This window comes from Macaca mulatta, chromosome 19, assembly GCF_049350105.2.
Source record: "Macaca mulatta isolate MMU2019108-1 chromosome 19, T2T-MMU8v2.0, whole genome shotgun sequence".
NCBI classification, from domain to species: domain Eukaryota; kingdom Metazoa; phylum Chordata; class Mammalia; order Primates; family Cercopithecidae; genus Macaca; species Macaca mulatta.
The window spans coordinates 5,693,258-5,707,978 of record NC_133424.1 but is presented as its reverse complement, the minus strand read 5'-3'; the positions used below and the strand labels follow the sequence as shown (position 1 = coordinate 5,707,978).

Here is a 14,721-nt window from a genome sequence, read left to right as displayed (position 1 = left end):
TGACTCATGCCTGTAATCCCAGCACTTTCAGAGGCTGAAGCAGCTGGATCACGAGGTCAGGAGTTCGAGACCAGCCTGGCCAACATGGTGAAACCCTGTCTCTACTAAAAATACAAAAACTAGCTAAGCGTGGTGGCACGTGCCTATAATCCCAGCCACTCAGGAGGCTGAGGCAGGAGAATCGCTTGAACCCGGGAGGCGGAGGTTGCAGTGAGCTGAGATCATGCCACTGCACTCCAGCCTGGGCAACAGAGCGAGACTCTGTCTCAAAAATAAATAAATAAATACATGCATACATATATATGAACCTACGAACATGGGATGAGGCCGGGCACGGTGGCTTACACCTGTCATCCCAGCACTTTGGAGGCTGAGGTGGGAGGATCAGTTAAGCCAGGAGTTCCTGACCAGCCTGGACAACATAGTGAGACCCTGTCTCTACAAAAAATGTAAAAATTAGCTGGGTGTGCTAGTGCACGCCTGTAGTCCCAGTTGCTATTTGAGAGCCTAAGGATCACTTGAGTCTGGGAGTTCAAGGCTACAGTGAGCTATGATCGCACCACTGCACTCCAGCCTGGGCAACAGAGCAAGACCATACTTAAAAAAATAAAAACCAACAAAACAAACAGATCTAAACATAGAAAAGGTACAGGAAGCCAGGTGCAATGGCTCACAGCTGTAAACCTAGCACTTTGGGAGGCTGAGGCGAGCAGATTGCTTGAGTCCAGGAGTTCAAGACCAGCCTGGGCAACACAGTGAGACCCCATTTCTACAAAAAATACAAAAGTTAGCCGGGTGTCTTGCCGTAGTCCCAGCTTCATGCAGTCCCAGCTACTCGGGAGGCCAAGGTTGGAGGATAACTTGAAGCTGGGCGGTTGAGCCTGCAGTAAGCTGAGATCATGTCACTGCACTCTAGCCTGGGCAAAAGATCGAGACCCTGCCTAAAAAAAGAAGAAAAGGTACAGGAAAAAGGCCGGAAGCAGTGCCTCACGCCTGTAATTCCAGCACTTTGGGAGGCCAAGGTGGGTGGATCACGAGGTCAGGAGATCGAGACCATCCTGGCTAACATGGTGAAACCCTGTCTCTACTAAAAATACAAAAAAACTAGCCGGGCGAGGTGGCAGGCACCTGTAGTCCCAGCTAGTCGGGACGCTGAGGCAGGAGAATGGTGTGAACCCGGGAGGCGGAGCTTGCGATGAGCTGAGATCCCGCCACTGCACTCCAGTCTGGGTGACAGAGTGAGATTCCGTCTCAAAAAAAAAAAAAAAAAAAAGGCCGGGCGCGGTGGCTCAAGCCTGTAATCCCAGCACTTTGAGGTCAGGAGATCGAGACCATCCTGGCTAACACAGTGAAACCCCGTCTCTACTAAAAAATACAAAAAAATAGCCGGGCGAGGTGGCGGGCGCCTGTAGTCCCAGCTACTCGGGAGGCTGAGGCAGGAGAATGGCGTAAACCCGGGAGGCGGAGCTTGCAGTGAGCTGGGATCCGGCCACTGCACTCCAGCCTGGGCGACAGAGCGAGACTCTGTCTCAAAAAAAAAAAAAAAAAAGAAAAAAAGGTACAGGAAAAATATGGCTCATATGGTATTATAATCTTATGGGACCACTATATGAGGTCCGTTGTTGGCTGAAATGTCATTATTCTCTTTTTTTTTTTTTTGAGATGGCATCTCACTCTCATCTAGGCTGGAGTGCAGTGATGTGATCTCAGCTCACTGCATCCCCACCTCCCGGGTTCAAGCGATTCTCCTGCCTCAGCCTCCCAAGTAGCTGGGATTACAGGCGAGTGCCATCAAGCCTGGCTAATTTTTGTATTTTTAGTAGAGATGGGGTTGTTCCATGTTGGCCAGACTAGTCTTGAACTCGTGGCCTCAAATGATCTGCCCGCCTTGGCCTCCCAAAGTGCTGGGATTACAGGCATGAACCACTGCGCCCGGCCGACACTGTTACAATCTTATGGGACCTCTGTAGTATATGCGATCCATTGCTGGCTGGAATGCTGTTGTCTCTGCAGGACTGCATAATGAACATTCAGGGCTATATTCACAGGTTGACCAAGGCAGGTCTGGCCTGCGGGCCATCGTTAGACCCTCCCGCTAGTCTAAGGTCTCTGATTCTTGTGAGGTTTGACTTCCCTCATCCCCATTTTGCAGATAGGGAAAACCAAGGCAGAATCCTTTGCTCCCAGGCCTTCGGGGTTTATTTATTTATTTATTTATTTATTTGAGAGAGTCTCGCTCTGTCACCCAGGCTGGAGTGCAGTGGCCGGATCTCAGCTCACTGAAAGCTCCGCCTCCCGGGTTCATGCCATTCTCCTGCCTCAGCCTCCCAAGTAGCTGGGACTACAGGCGCCCGCCACCACGCCTGGCTAGTTTTTTTTGTATTTTTTTTTAAGTAGAGACAGGGTTTCACCGTTTTAGCCAGGATGGTCTCGATCTCCTGACCTCGTGATCCGCCCGTCTCGGCCTCCCAAAGTGCTGGGATTACAGGCGTGAGCCACTGCGCCTGGCCGGCCTTCGAGGTTTATAAGAGGCAGAACTGGGGTATAAACTGGACAGCATGGCCGCGTGTGGTGGCTCACGCCTATAATCACAGCACTTTGGGAGGCCGAGTCGGATGACTCACTGGAGATCAGGAGTTCGAGACCAGGCTGGCCAACATGGTGAAACCCCGTCTCTACTAAAAATACAAAAATTAGCCGGGCATGGTGGCGGGCACCTGTAATCCCAGTTACTTAGGAGGCTAAGGCAGGAGAATCACTTGAACCCAGGAGGCAGAGGTTGCAGTGAGCTGAGCTCACACCACCGTACTCCCACCTGGGTGAGAGAGCGAAACTCCATCTCTCAATAAATAAATAAACTGGACAGTGTGATTCCTGGGACCGTCTGCATGGGACGAGCCCAGCTGTGTGTTCTGGTCTTCACAGAGACTCTTCTCCTTTTCCTTGCAGCCCGCATCGCCACGTCCCTGGATGGCTTTGACGTCGCGTCCATGCAGCAGCAGCGGCAGGAGCAGAGCTACTTCGTGCGTCTGGGCTCCCTGTCAGAGAGGCTGCGGCAGCACGCCTACGAGCACTCGCTGGGCAAGCTTCGAGCCACCAAGCAGAGGGCACAGGAGGCTCTGCTGCAGCTGTCGCAGGCCCTAAGCCTGGTGAGGTTCCGGGGGGTCGGGGCCCTGAGCCAGCAGCCTTCACCCCACAGCAGACGCCCACCCAGAGCTCAGTGACTTATTGCCTACCCCTCTGCAGGCTGGCGGGGCCATTCCCGCTTACTCCTGGCACTGTCTCTGGTTGTACACTCATTTGCTCAGGCTGCTGCCACAAACCACAGTGTCTGGGGCCGGGCACAGCTGCTCACACCTCTTTGTGTGAGTCCCTCAAGTGCTTTGGGAGCCCAAGGCAGGAGGATTGCATGAGTCCGGGGGGTTTGAGACCCTCCTGGGCAATACAGCAAGACCCCACCTCTACAAAAAATAATTTAAAACAATTAGCCGGGTGTGGTGGTACATGCCTGTAATCCCAGCTACTTGGGAGGCTGAGGCAGGAGAATCGCTTGAGCCCAGATGTTGGAGGCTGCAGCGAGCTATGATTGTACCACTGCACTCCAGCCTAGTCAACAGAGCAAGAGCCCATCTCAAAAAAAAAAAAAAAAAAAAAATCGCAGTCAGGTGGGGTGGTTCATTCCTGTAATCCCAGCACTTTGGGAGGCCCAGGCGGGTGGATCACGAGGTTAGGAGTTCAAGACCAGCCTGGCCAACATGCTGAAACCCCATCTCTACTAAACATACAAAAATTAACCAGGCATAATGGCAGGCGCCTGTAGTCCCAGCTACTCAGGAGACTGAGGCAGGAGAATCACTTGAACCCGGGCGGCAGAGATGGCAGTGAGCCGAGATCATGTCACTGCTCTCCAGCCTGGGCAACAGAGTGAGAGTCCATCTCAAAAAAAAAAAAAAAAAAAAATCGCACTGTCTGGGAAATGTAAACAACAGATATTTATTTCCTCACGTTTCTGGAGGCTGGAAGTCCAAGATCAGAGCGTCCTTTTGGGGCGTCTCTCCTTGACTTGTAGACAGCCATCTTCTCTCCGTGTCTTCACGTGGTCGGCCCTTCCCTCTGTGTATGTCTGTGTCCCAATCTGTTTTTTTTTTTTTTTTGAGACGGAGCCTCACTCTGTTGCCCAGGCAGGAGTGCAGTGGTGTGATCTCAGCTCATTGCAACCTCTACTTCCCGGGTTCAAGTGATTCTTGGGCCTCCATCTCCAGAGTAGCTGGAATCACAGGCACTTGCCACCACGTCTGACTAATTTTTGTATTTTTAGTAGAGACGGGGTTTCACCATGTTGGCCAGGCTGGTCTTGAACTCCTGACCTCAAGTGATCTGCCGGCCTCGGCCTCCCAAAGTGCTGGGATTACAGACATGAGCCACCGTGCCCAGATCTAATCTCCTCATTTAAGGAGCCCAACCCTTTATGGATTGGAGCCCACCCTAATGGATAGCTTCATTTACCTTTTTTTTTTTTTTTTTTTTTTTTGAGACGGAGTCTCGCTCTGCCGCCCAGGCTGGAGTGCAGTGGCCGGATCTCAGCTCACTGCAAGCTCCACCTCCCAGGTTCCCGCCATTCTCCTGCCTCAGCCTCCCCAGTAGCTGGGACTACAGGCGCCCGCCACCTCGCCCGGCTAGTTTTTTGTATTTTTTTTAGTAGAGACGGGGTTTCACCATGTTAGCCAGGATGGTCTCGATCTCCCGACCTCGTGATCCGCCCGTCTCGGCCTCCCAAAGTGCTGGGATTACAGGCTTGAGCCACCGCGCCCGGCCTTCATTTACCTTTAATTACCCTTTTTTTTTTTTTTTTTTTAGAGACAGGGTCTCACTGTGTTTCCCGGGCTGCAGTGCATGAGCATGGCTCACTGCAGCCTCTAAGGTTCACCCATCTTGGAGCATATGTCTGCCATCATTCCTCTTTATTTATTTTTCTTTTCTCTTAAACTTTATGTAATATATAAAAATGAAGTCTCACTGTATTGCCCAGGCTGTTGTGGAGCTCCTGAGCTCGTGATCCTCCCGCCTTGGCCTCCCAAAGCACTGGGATTGCAGAAGTGAGCGTGCTTCATTCCTTTGGAAGGGTGAATCATATTTCATTACAAGCCCTTTTTTTTTTTTTTTTTTTTTTTTTTGAGACTGAGTGTGGCTCTGTCACCCAGGGTAGAGTGGAGTGGCGCAATCTCGGCTCACCGCACCCTCCTTCACCCAGGTTCAAGTGATTCTCGTGCACCAGCGTCCCGATCCTGAGTAGCTAGGATTACAGATGCGCACCACCACGCCCGGCTAATTTTTGTATTTTTAGTAGAGACAGGGTTTCACCATGTTGGTCAGGCTGGTCTCCCAACTCCTGAGCCCAGGTGATCCACTCACCTCGACCTCCCAAGGTGCTGGGATTACGGGCGTGAGCCACTGTGGCCAGCCTACAAGCACTTTGTGTTTTTTTTTTTTTTTTTTTTTTTTTGAGACGGAGTCTCGCTCTGTCGCCCAGGCTGGAGTGCAGTGGTACCATCTCCACTCACTGCAAGCTCCGCCTCCCGGGTTCACGCCATTCTCCTGCCTCAGCCTCCCGTGTAGCTGGGACTACAGGTGCCCGCCACCGCGCCCAGCTAATTTTTGTATTTTTAGTAGAGACGGGGTTTCACCGTGTTAGCCAGGATGGTCTCGATCTCCTGACCTTGTGATCTGCCTGTCTCGGCCTCCCAAAGTGCTGGGATTACAGGCGTGAGCCACCGTGGCCAGCCTACAAGTACTTTTTAAGCCTTTGCTAGTTCCGTCTGCTCATCTCCCATTGGCCAAAGCCAGCCACATGTCCAGGCTCCCTTGTAAAGGCAGGAGAAATTGACGCAATGGGAGGAGCTACAGGGGACGTGCGGCCATTCTTCCCACCGACCACACAGAGCATGAGTGTGTCAGTGATTAAACCAAAGGCCCCAGAGCTCACCATAGCCAGGAAACCCTTCCTCCCTCCCTTTCTTTCTTCTAGACCATCATGTAAGTCAGATGATGGATTCCCTGGGTTCCCTCTGGAATCCCGCCTCTCCCAGGGGAGCCTCCTTCCCTCACCTCTCTCTCCCCTGCCCCAGATGGAAACTGTCAAGCAAGGCGTTGATCAGAAGCTGGTGGAAGGCCAGGAGAAGCTGCACCAGATGTGGCTCAGCTGGAACCAGAAGCAGCTCCAGGGCCCCGAGAAGGAACCGCCCAAGCCAGAGGTACCCATGAGGGACTGGGGGGGTGGCCTGGGGTACTTGGAGTCCCGATGCCACTCTCTACACCTCTGCTTCATGGGCCTACCTGCTTCGAGTGCTTTCCCCAGCCTCACCTGCTTTCAGGAGCTAATGACACCTCCTCCAGGAAGCCTGCCTTGATTTCTCCTCTTGGGCCTGCATGGGTATGGCTTTTTTTTTTTTTTTTTTTTAGAGTGTTGCTCTGTCACCCAGGCTGGAGTACAATGGCATGATCTTGGCTCACCTCCTGGGTTCAAGTGATTCTCCTGCCTCAACCTCGCTAGTAGCTGGGATTATAGGAGCTTACCACCACACCTGGCTAATTTTTTATGTATTTTTAGTAGAGACAGGGTTTCACCATGTTGTCCAGGCTGGTCTTGAACTCCTGACCTCAAGTGATCTCCCCTCCCCGGCCTCCCAAAGTGCTGGGATTACAAGCATGAGCCACCGAGCCTGGCCCCTAGTAGCAACTTCTGACTAGTATTCTCCGGCCCCCTCCACTCTATCTCAAGCCTTGGCCTCTTGTGTTCTCTAATGGATCTCGCTGCCTGTCCCACCACCCACTTAAGCCCCCCAGGGGCAAAGGAAGGTTGCAGTGAGCCGAGATCGCGCCACTGCACTCCAGCCTGGGCAACAGAGGGAGATTCTGTCTCAAAAAAGCGAAAATGTCCTGAAATTAGATGAAGGTAGTATTTGCACAACCTTGTGAATATACTAGAAACCACTGAATTATACACTTCAAAGGGTGAGTTTTATGGTGTGTGGATTATATATCAATTTTTGAAATATTTGTTTATTTATTTATTTTTGAGACAGGTTCTCACTCTGTTGCCCTGGCTGGAGTGCAGTGATGCCATCACAGTTCACTGTGGTCTCACTGTTGCAGGCTCAGGCAATCCTCTCACCTCAGCCTCCTGAGTAGCTGGGAACACAGGCGCGTGCCACCGTGCCTGGCTAATTTTTTTTTTAATTTTTAGTAGAGACAGGGTCTCACTGTGTTGCCCAGGGTGGTCTTGAGCTCCTAGCCTCAAGCAATACTCCCACCTTGGCCTTCCAAAGTACTGGAATTACAGGCATGAGCCACCATGCCTGACCCCAGTTTTTATTTTTATTTTTTTGAGACAGAGTCTCACTCTGTTGCCCAGGCTGGAGTACAGTGGCGTCATCTCAGCTCACTGCAAGCTCCGCCTCCCAGGTTCACGCCATTCTGTGGGCTCAGCCTCCCGAGTAGCTGGGACTACAGGCACCCACCACCACACCCGGCTAATTTTTTTTGGTATTTTTAGTAGAGACGGGGTTTCACCGTGTTAGCCAAGATGGTCTCGATCTGCTGACCTCATGATCCACCTGCCCCAGCCTCCCAAAGTGCTGGGATTACAGGCATGAGCCACCGCGCCCGGCCTATTTGTTTATTTATTTATTGCTCTGTCACCCAGGCTGGAGTGCAGTGGCACAGTCTCGGCTCACTGCATCCTCTGCCTCCTGAGTTCAAGTGGTTCTCCTGTCTCAGCCTCCCCAGTAGCTGGGATTACAGGCATGCACCACCACGCCTGGCTAATTTTTGTACTTTTTAGTAGACATGGGGTTTGCCATGTTGTCCAGGCTGGTCTCAAACTCCTGATCTCAGGTGATCTGCCCACATCGGCCTCCCAAAGTGCTGGGATTACAGGTGTGAGCCACTGTGCCCGGACCCAGATCAATTTTTAAAAAGCTGAAATGAGATCATATCGAAAGCACATAGTAAAGGCTACAAAAGTGAGATGTATAAAGATATCGTGACTATCTCTATAAATGCAAATTGTTCGGGAGGCAGAACTGGACCGTCTCCAGCCTAAAACTGTTTTCTGTTTCCTCCACTGCTAAGCACAGCAGCCAGAATGACCTTTCAAATGAGAAAACCAGATCTTATCTCTCTCACGTGGACACCTTCCCATAATCCCTGGCTCAAGTCCAGAGTCCTCCAGCTGCCAGGGCTCTGGGCAAAACCCTACCTCCCAGTGTGTACCTTTTTTTTTTTTTTTTTTGAGATAGAGTCTCACTGTGTCGCCCAGGCTGGAGTGCAATGTCGTAATCTTGGCTCACTGCAAGCTCCGCCTCCTGGGTTCAAGCGATTCTCCTGCCTTAGCCTCCCGAGTAGCCAGGACTACAGGCACCTGCCGCCACCCCCAGCTAATTTTATTTATTTATTTATTTTTTAATTTTTTTTTTTTTGAGACGGAGTCTCGCTATGTCGCCCAGGGTGGAGTGCAGTGGCCGGATCTCAGCTCACTGCAAGCTCCGCCTCCCGGGTTTTTACGCCATTCTCCTGCCTCAGCCTCCCGAGTAGCCGGGACTACAGGCGCCCACCACCTCGCCCGGCTAGTTTTTTGTATTTTTTAGTAGAGACGGGGTTTCACCGTGTTAGCCAGGATGGTCTCGAACTCCTGACCTCGTGATCCGCCCGTCTTGGCCTCCCAAAGTGCTGGGATTACAGGCTTGAGCCACCGCGCCCGGCCTATTTATTTATTTTTGAGACAGAGTCTCACTCCATCACCCAAGCTGGAGTACAGTGGCGTGATCTCGACTCACTGCAGCCTCCATCCCCTGGGTTCAAGCAATTCTCCTGCCTCAGTCTCCCAAATAGCTGGGACTACAGGCGCCCGCAACCACACCCGGCTAATTTTTTTGTATTTGTAGTAGAGACAGGGTTCTGCCATGTTTGCCAGGCCAGTCTAGAACTCCTAACATCAAGTGATTTGCCCGTCTTGGCCTCCCAAAGTGCTAGGATTACAGACCAGAGCCACTGCGCCCGGCCTAATTTTTGTATTTTTAGTAGAGACAGGGTCTCACCATGTTGGCCAGGCTGGTCTCAAATCCTGTCTCTGCTCATCTCACTCCCTGACCAAGGAAATTTTCAAGGACCTGATTTCAACTGTGTTCTCACCCAACGGTTTACAACTTCTGCCTAGAAAGTTCTTCCAGGCTATTGGCCGGGCGCGGTGGCTCAAGCCTGTAATCCCAGCACTTTGGGAGGCCGAGACGGGCGGATCACGAGGCCAGGAGATCGAGAGACGATCCCGGCTAACACGGTGAAACCCCGTCTCTACTAAAAAATACAAAAAAACTAGCCGGGCGAGGTGGCGGGCGCCTGTAGTCCCAGCTACTCGGGAGGCTGAGGCAGGAGAACGGCGTAAACCTGGGAGGCGGAGCTTGCAGTGAGCTGAGATCCGGCCACTGCACTCCAGCCTGGGTGACAGAGCAAGACTCCGTCTCAAAAAAAAAAAAAAAAAAAGAAAGTTCTTCCAGGCTATCCCAGCCTGGCTTCTACTTTTTATTTTTTAACAGTGTTTTTTTTCTTTTTTTTTTTTTGAGATGGAGTCTTCCTTTGTCGTCCAGGCTGGAGTGCAGTGGCACGATCTCGGCTCACTGCAAGCTCTGCCTCCTGGGTTCACACCATTCTGCTGCCTCAGCCTCCCAAGTAGCTGGGACTACAGGCGCCCGCCACCACGCCCGGCGAATTTTTTTGTATTTTTAATAGAGACGGAGTTTCACCATGTTAGCCAGGATGGTCTCAATCTCCTGACCTCATGATCTGCCCACCTTGGCCTCTCAAAGTGCTGGGATTACAGGTGTGAGCCACCGCGCCCAGCCTTTTTTTTTTTTTTTTTAACAGTTTTATTGAGATATCATTTTCATACCATACAACTCATGCATTTAAAGCATACACATCGGCCAGGCTCGGTGGCTCACGCCTGTAATCCCAGCACTTTGGGAGGCCGAGGCAGGTGGATCATGAGGTCAGGAGATCGAGACCATCCTGGCTAACACAGTGAAACCCCGTCTCTACTAAAAATACAAAAAATTAGTCGGGCGTGGTGGCGGGCGCCTGTAGTCCCAGCTACTCGGGAGGCTGAGGCAGGAGAATGACGTGAACCCGGGAGGCGGAGCTTGCAGTGAGCAGAGATCGCGCCACTGCACTCCAGCCTGGGCCACAGAGCGAGACTTCGTCTCAAAAAAAAAAAAAAAGCATACACATCACTGGTAGCATTGCACAACTATCCCTATCTCATCTCATGCCCCTAAAAAGAAACCCTTTTCCCATCAGCAATCACTGCCCCATTTTCTCCTCTTCCCGACCACGTATCCCCTCCTGTCTCTGTGGATGGGCCTGCCCTGGACATTTCATAGAAATGGGATCCCACCCTGTTTGGCCTTTTGTGTCTGGCTTCTCACACTGAGTGTGACGTCCTTGGAGCTCATCCACGCTGTGGCCTGCGTCAGATCCCTGTGACTTTCCGTGGTTGAGTTGCATTCTGTTGTATGGGTGGATCACATTCTCTTCACCCATTCATCAACCGAACGACACTTGAGTTGTTTCCACTTTTATTTATTTATTTTTTTTTTTTTTTGAGACGGAGTCTCGCTCTGCCGCCCAGGCTGGAGTGCAGTGGCCGGATCTCAGCTCACTGCAAGCTCCGCCTCCCGGGTTTACGCCATTCTCCCGCCTCAGCCTCCCGAGTAGCTGGGACTACAGGCGCCGCCACCTCGCCCAGCTAGTTTTTTGTATTTTTAAAGTAGAGACGGGGTTTCACCGTGTCAGCCAGGATGGTCTTGATTCCTGACCTCGTGATCCGCCCGTCTCGGCCTCCCAAAGTGCTGGGATTACAGGCTTGAGCCACCGCGCCCGGCCTGTTTCCACTTTTTGCCTTGCCGCTGTGTGTGGACGTGTGTTTCCGTTTCTCTTGTGTATACACCCACAACTAGAATTGCTGAGTCATGTGATAATTCTATGGTTTAACATTTTGAGAAACCGCTAGACTGTTTTCCACAGTAACTGTATCTTTAGTACAGATGAGGGTTTCACCACGTTGGTCAGGCTGAACTCCTGACCTCGGGTGATCCACCCGCCTCAGCCTCCCAAAGTGCTGGGATTACAGGCATGAGCCACCATGCCAGGGCTCCTTATGATTTTGATTTGCATTTCCTTAATGACTTACAATGTCAAGCAGCTTTTCATGTGCTCTCCCTATATCTTCTAAATTTGACTAGTGGCCGAATGCAATGGCTCATGCCTGTAAATCCACCATTTTGGGAGGCTGAAGTGGGCAGATCACTTGGGCCCAGGGGTTTAAGATCTGGGCAACTTAGTGAGATCCTGGCTCTACAGAAAATTTTAAAAATGTAGCTGGGCATGGTAGTGAGTGCCTGTAGTCCCAGCTACTCAGGAGGCTGAAATGAGAGGATAACTTGAGCTCAGAAATTAGAGGCTGCAGTAGGCTATGATCACACCACTGCATTCCAGCCTGGGCGACAGGGTGAGATCCTGTTTCTTTTTTTTTTTTTTTTTTTGAGATGGAGTCTCGCTCTGTCGCCCAGGCTGGAGTGCAGTGGCCGGATCTCAGCTCACTGCAAGCTCCGCCTCCCGGGTTCACGCCATTCTCCTGCCTCAGCCTCCCGAGTAGCTGGGACTACAGGCGCCCGCCACCTCGCCCGGCTAGTTTTTTTGTATTTTTTAGTAGAGACGGGGTTTCACCGGGTTAGCCAGGATGGTCTCGATCTCCTGACCTCGTGATCCGCCCGTCTCGGCCTCCCAAAGTGCTGGGATTACAGGCTTGAGCCACTGCGCCCGGCCTATCCTGTTTCTAATTAAAAGAAAAGAGGCTGGGCGCGGTGGCCCATGCCTGTAATCTCAGCACTTTGGGAGGCTGAGGAGAGCAGATCACTTGAGGTAAAGAGTTCAAGACCAGCCTGGCCAACATGGTGAAGCCCCATCTATACTAAAAATAAAATTTAGCCGGGCGTGGTGGCATGCATCTGTAGTCCCAGCTACTTGGGAGGCTGAGGCAAGAGAATCGCTTGAACCCAGGAGGCGGAGGTTGCAGTGAGCCAAAATCATGCCACTGTATTCCAGCCTGGGCAACAGAGCAAGGCTCTTATCTCAAAAAAAAAAGAAAAAAAAAAGAGCCGGGCTCGGTGGCTCACGCCTGTAATCCCAGCACTTTGGGAAGCCGAGGCGAGTGGATCACGAGGTCAGGAGATGGAGACCATCCTGGCTAACATGGTGAAACCCCGTCTCTACTAAAATACAAAAAATTAGCCGGCTGTGGTGGCGGGCACCTGTAGTCCCAGCTACTCAGGAGGCTGAGGCAGGAGAATGGTGTGAACCCGGGAGGCGGAGCTTTCAGTGAGCCGAGATCGCGCCACTGCACTCCAGCCTGGGCGACAGGATGAGACTCTGTCTCAAAAAAAAAAAAAAAAAAAAAAAAATTTCACCTATGGAAAGGGTTTTCCCCAAGGTTAGTGGTAGAACCCCTCTTTCCCTGGCTTCAGCTCCGGTTGCCTTTCCTGAAACAAATGGTCCTGATTGGTGTCCCTACCTCCCTTCTCAGCAGGTCGAGTCCCGGGCGCTCACCATGTTCCGGGACATTGCCCAGCAGCTGCAGGCCACCTGTACCTCCCTGGGGTCCAGCATTCAGGGCCTCCCCACCAATGTGAAGGACCAGGTACAGCAGGCCCGCCGCCAGGTGGAGGACCTCCAAGCTACCTTTTCCAGCATCCACTCCTTCCAGGACCTGTCCAGCAGCATCCTGGCCCAGAGCCGAGAGCGCGTCACCAGCGCCCGCGAGGCTCTGGACCACATGGTGGAATACGTGGCCCAGAACACACCTGTCACGTGGCTCGTGGGACCCTTTGCCCCCGGAATCACTGAGAAAGCCCCAGAGGAGAAGAAGTAGGGGGAGAGGACAGGACGCAGCGGGCCCCGTCTATGCTGCAGCTCTGCTCTGGAGTCTTCAACCCAGGGCTCCTTTCAAACCGATTTTCTGGCCACTCCACCAGCTCTTCTGTGCTGTCTGCTTGGGAAGCTAAGGGTCTCAAAACTGAGGCATCACCCAGCTGACCAATCTCTCAGTCCCTCTGAGCTTGGAGGAAGCGTGTTCTGAGCCTCTCCCTATCAGTCAGTAGAGAGAGATGTCCAGAAAAATATTTTTTCAGGAAAGTTCTCCCCCACAGAATTTTTTTTTTCCTTGTTAAAAGTCAGGAATATAGGCCGGGTGTGGTGGCTCACGCCTGTAATCCCAGCACTTTGGGAGGCCGAGGCGGGCGGATCACCTGAGGTCAGGAGTTCAAGACCAGCCAGGCCAACATGGTGAAACCCCGTCTCTACTAAAAATACAAAAAAATAAAAATGAGCCAGGCGTGGTGGCGGGCGCCTGTAATCCCAGCTACTCGGGAGGCTGAGGCAAGAGAATCACTTGAACCCGAGAGGCAGGGGTTGCAGTGAGCCAAGATCACGCCATTGCACTCCAGCCTGGGGGACAAGAGCGAGACTTAGTCTGAAAGAAAAAAAAAAAATCAGGGATATAGTTCATATCCCACTTCTTTGTTTACACCAATGTCCCTGGATATCAGCCTGTAGCTAATGGACTTGGATTTCTGGTCTAAGTGGGCATCCTAGGGATGGGGTGGAACACTGAGCTTCTAAGCCTCAATGTAGTGTAGAAAGGTGCTGGGGCCTGTCTGGCAAGCCTTGTTGAAATGCTCTGTCATTCAGTATTGCCTTAATAAACTTCACCCACAACTGCATGCAGGCCGTGTGTGTATGCGTGTGTGTCTTCATCTGTCCCTGCTGCTAGAACAGAAATACCTTAGGCAGGGTAATTTATTTGTTCATTTATTTATTTTGTAGAGATGGGGTCTTGCTGTGTTGCCCAGGCTGATCTTGAACTCCTGAGCTCAAGCGATCCTCCCACCACGTCCTCCCAAAGTGCCTGGCCAGGCTGGATAATTTATGAGCAACAGAAATGCATTTCTCACAGTTCCGGAGGCTGGGAAGTCCAAGATCAAGATGCTGGCCGGCCTGGCACAGTGGCTCATGCCTGTAATCCCAACACTTTGGGAGGTCGAAGTGGGAGGATCGCTTGAGGCCAGGAGTTTGAGACTGGCCTGGACAACATAGCAAGACCCCAAGTCTACAGGAAAAAAAAATGTTTTAAGTTAGCCAGGCATGGTAAGGTGGGAGGGTCACTTGAGCCCAGGAGTTTGAGACTGTAGTGAGCCAAGATTGTACCACTACACTCCAGCCTGGGCAACAGAGCAAGATACCATCTCAGAAAAAAATCAAGTGACAATCTACAGTGTTTCTCTACGGTAGCTACAGAGAAGGAGAACTTCAGGGACTTCTCCCAGGGACATGGAGATGATACATTCTCAGTCTTACCAAATACTGCCGGAACGTAGGCCAAATCATTGTCAGTCTTTTCAGTCCTACCCTAAGTACATGAGAGGGTTCATTCTCCCTGTCACCAACCACATGTTACTTTCTCTTTGTTAATCCGTATTGAACTTGAATTCGTATGCACCCAAGTATAAGAATCTTTTTTTTTTTTTGAGACAGAGTCTCTCTCTGTCGTCCAGGCTGGAGTGCAGTGGCACGATCTCGGCTCACTGCAAGCTCCGCCTCCCGGGTTCACGCCAT

General features: G+C 51.7%; 1 protein-coding gene across 7 annotated transcripts in view; it reads left to right on the top strand.

The window, feature by feature from the left end:
- Positions 1-13,829, top strand: part of PLIN3 (perilipin 3) — a 31,583-nt gene extending 17,754 nt beyond the window's left edge. For 3 of the 7 annotated variants that reach the window (XM_077979505.1, XM_028838995.2, XM_077979507.1), the window contains exons 6-8: positions 2,950-3,149; positions 6,126-6,251; positions 12,635-13,829. In XM_077979505.1, the coding sequence (XP_077835631.1) occupies positions 2,950-3,149; positions 6,126-6,251; positions 12,635-12,979 (671 nt within the window). In that variant the 3' untranslated portion in view covers positions 12,980-13,829. Of the gene's footprint in view, positions 1-2,949; positions 3,221-6,091; positions 6,679-12,241; positions 12,514-12,634 lie in introns of those variants that run through there. The other 4 variants (XR_013409585.1, XM_077979504.1, XM_077979503.1 and 1 more) reach the window with 4 other exon arrangements.
- Positions 13,830-14,721: the final 892 nt, after the last annotated feature.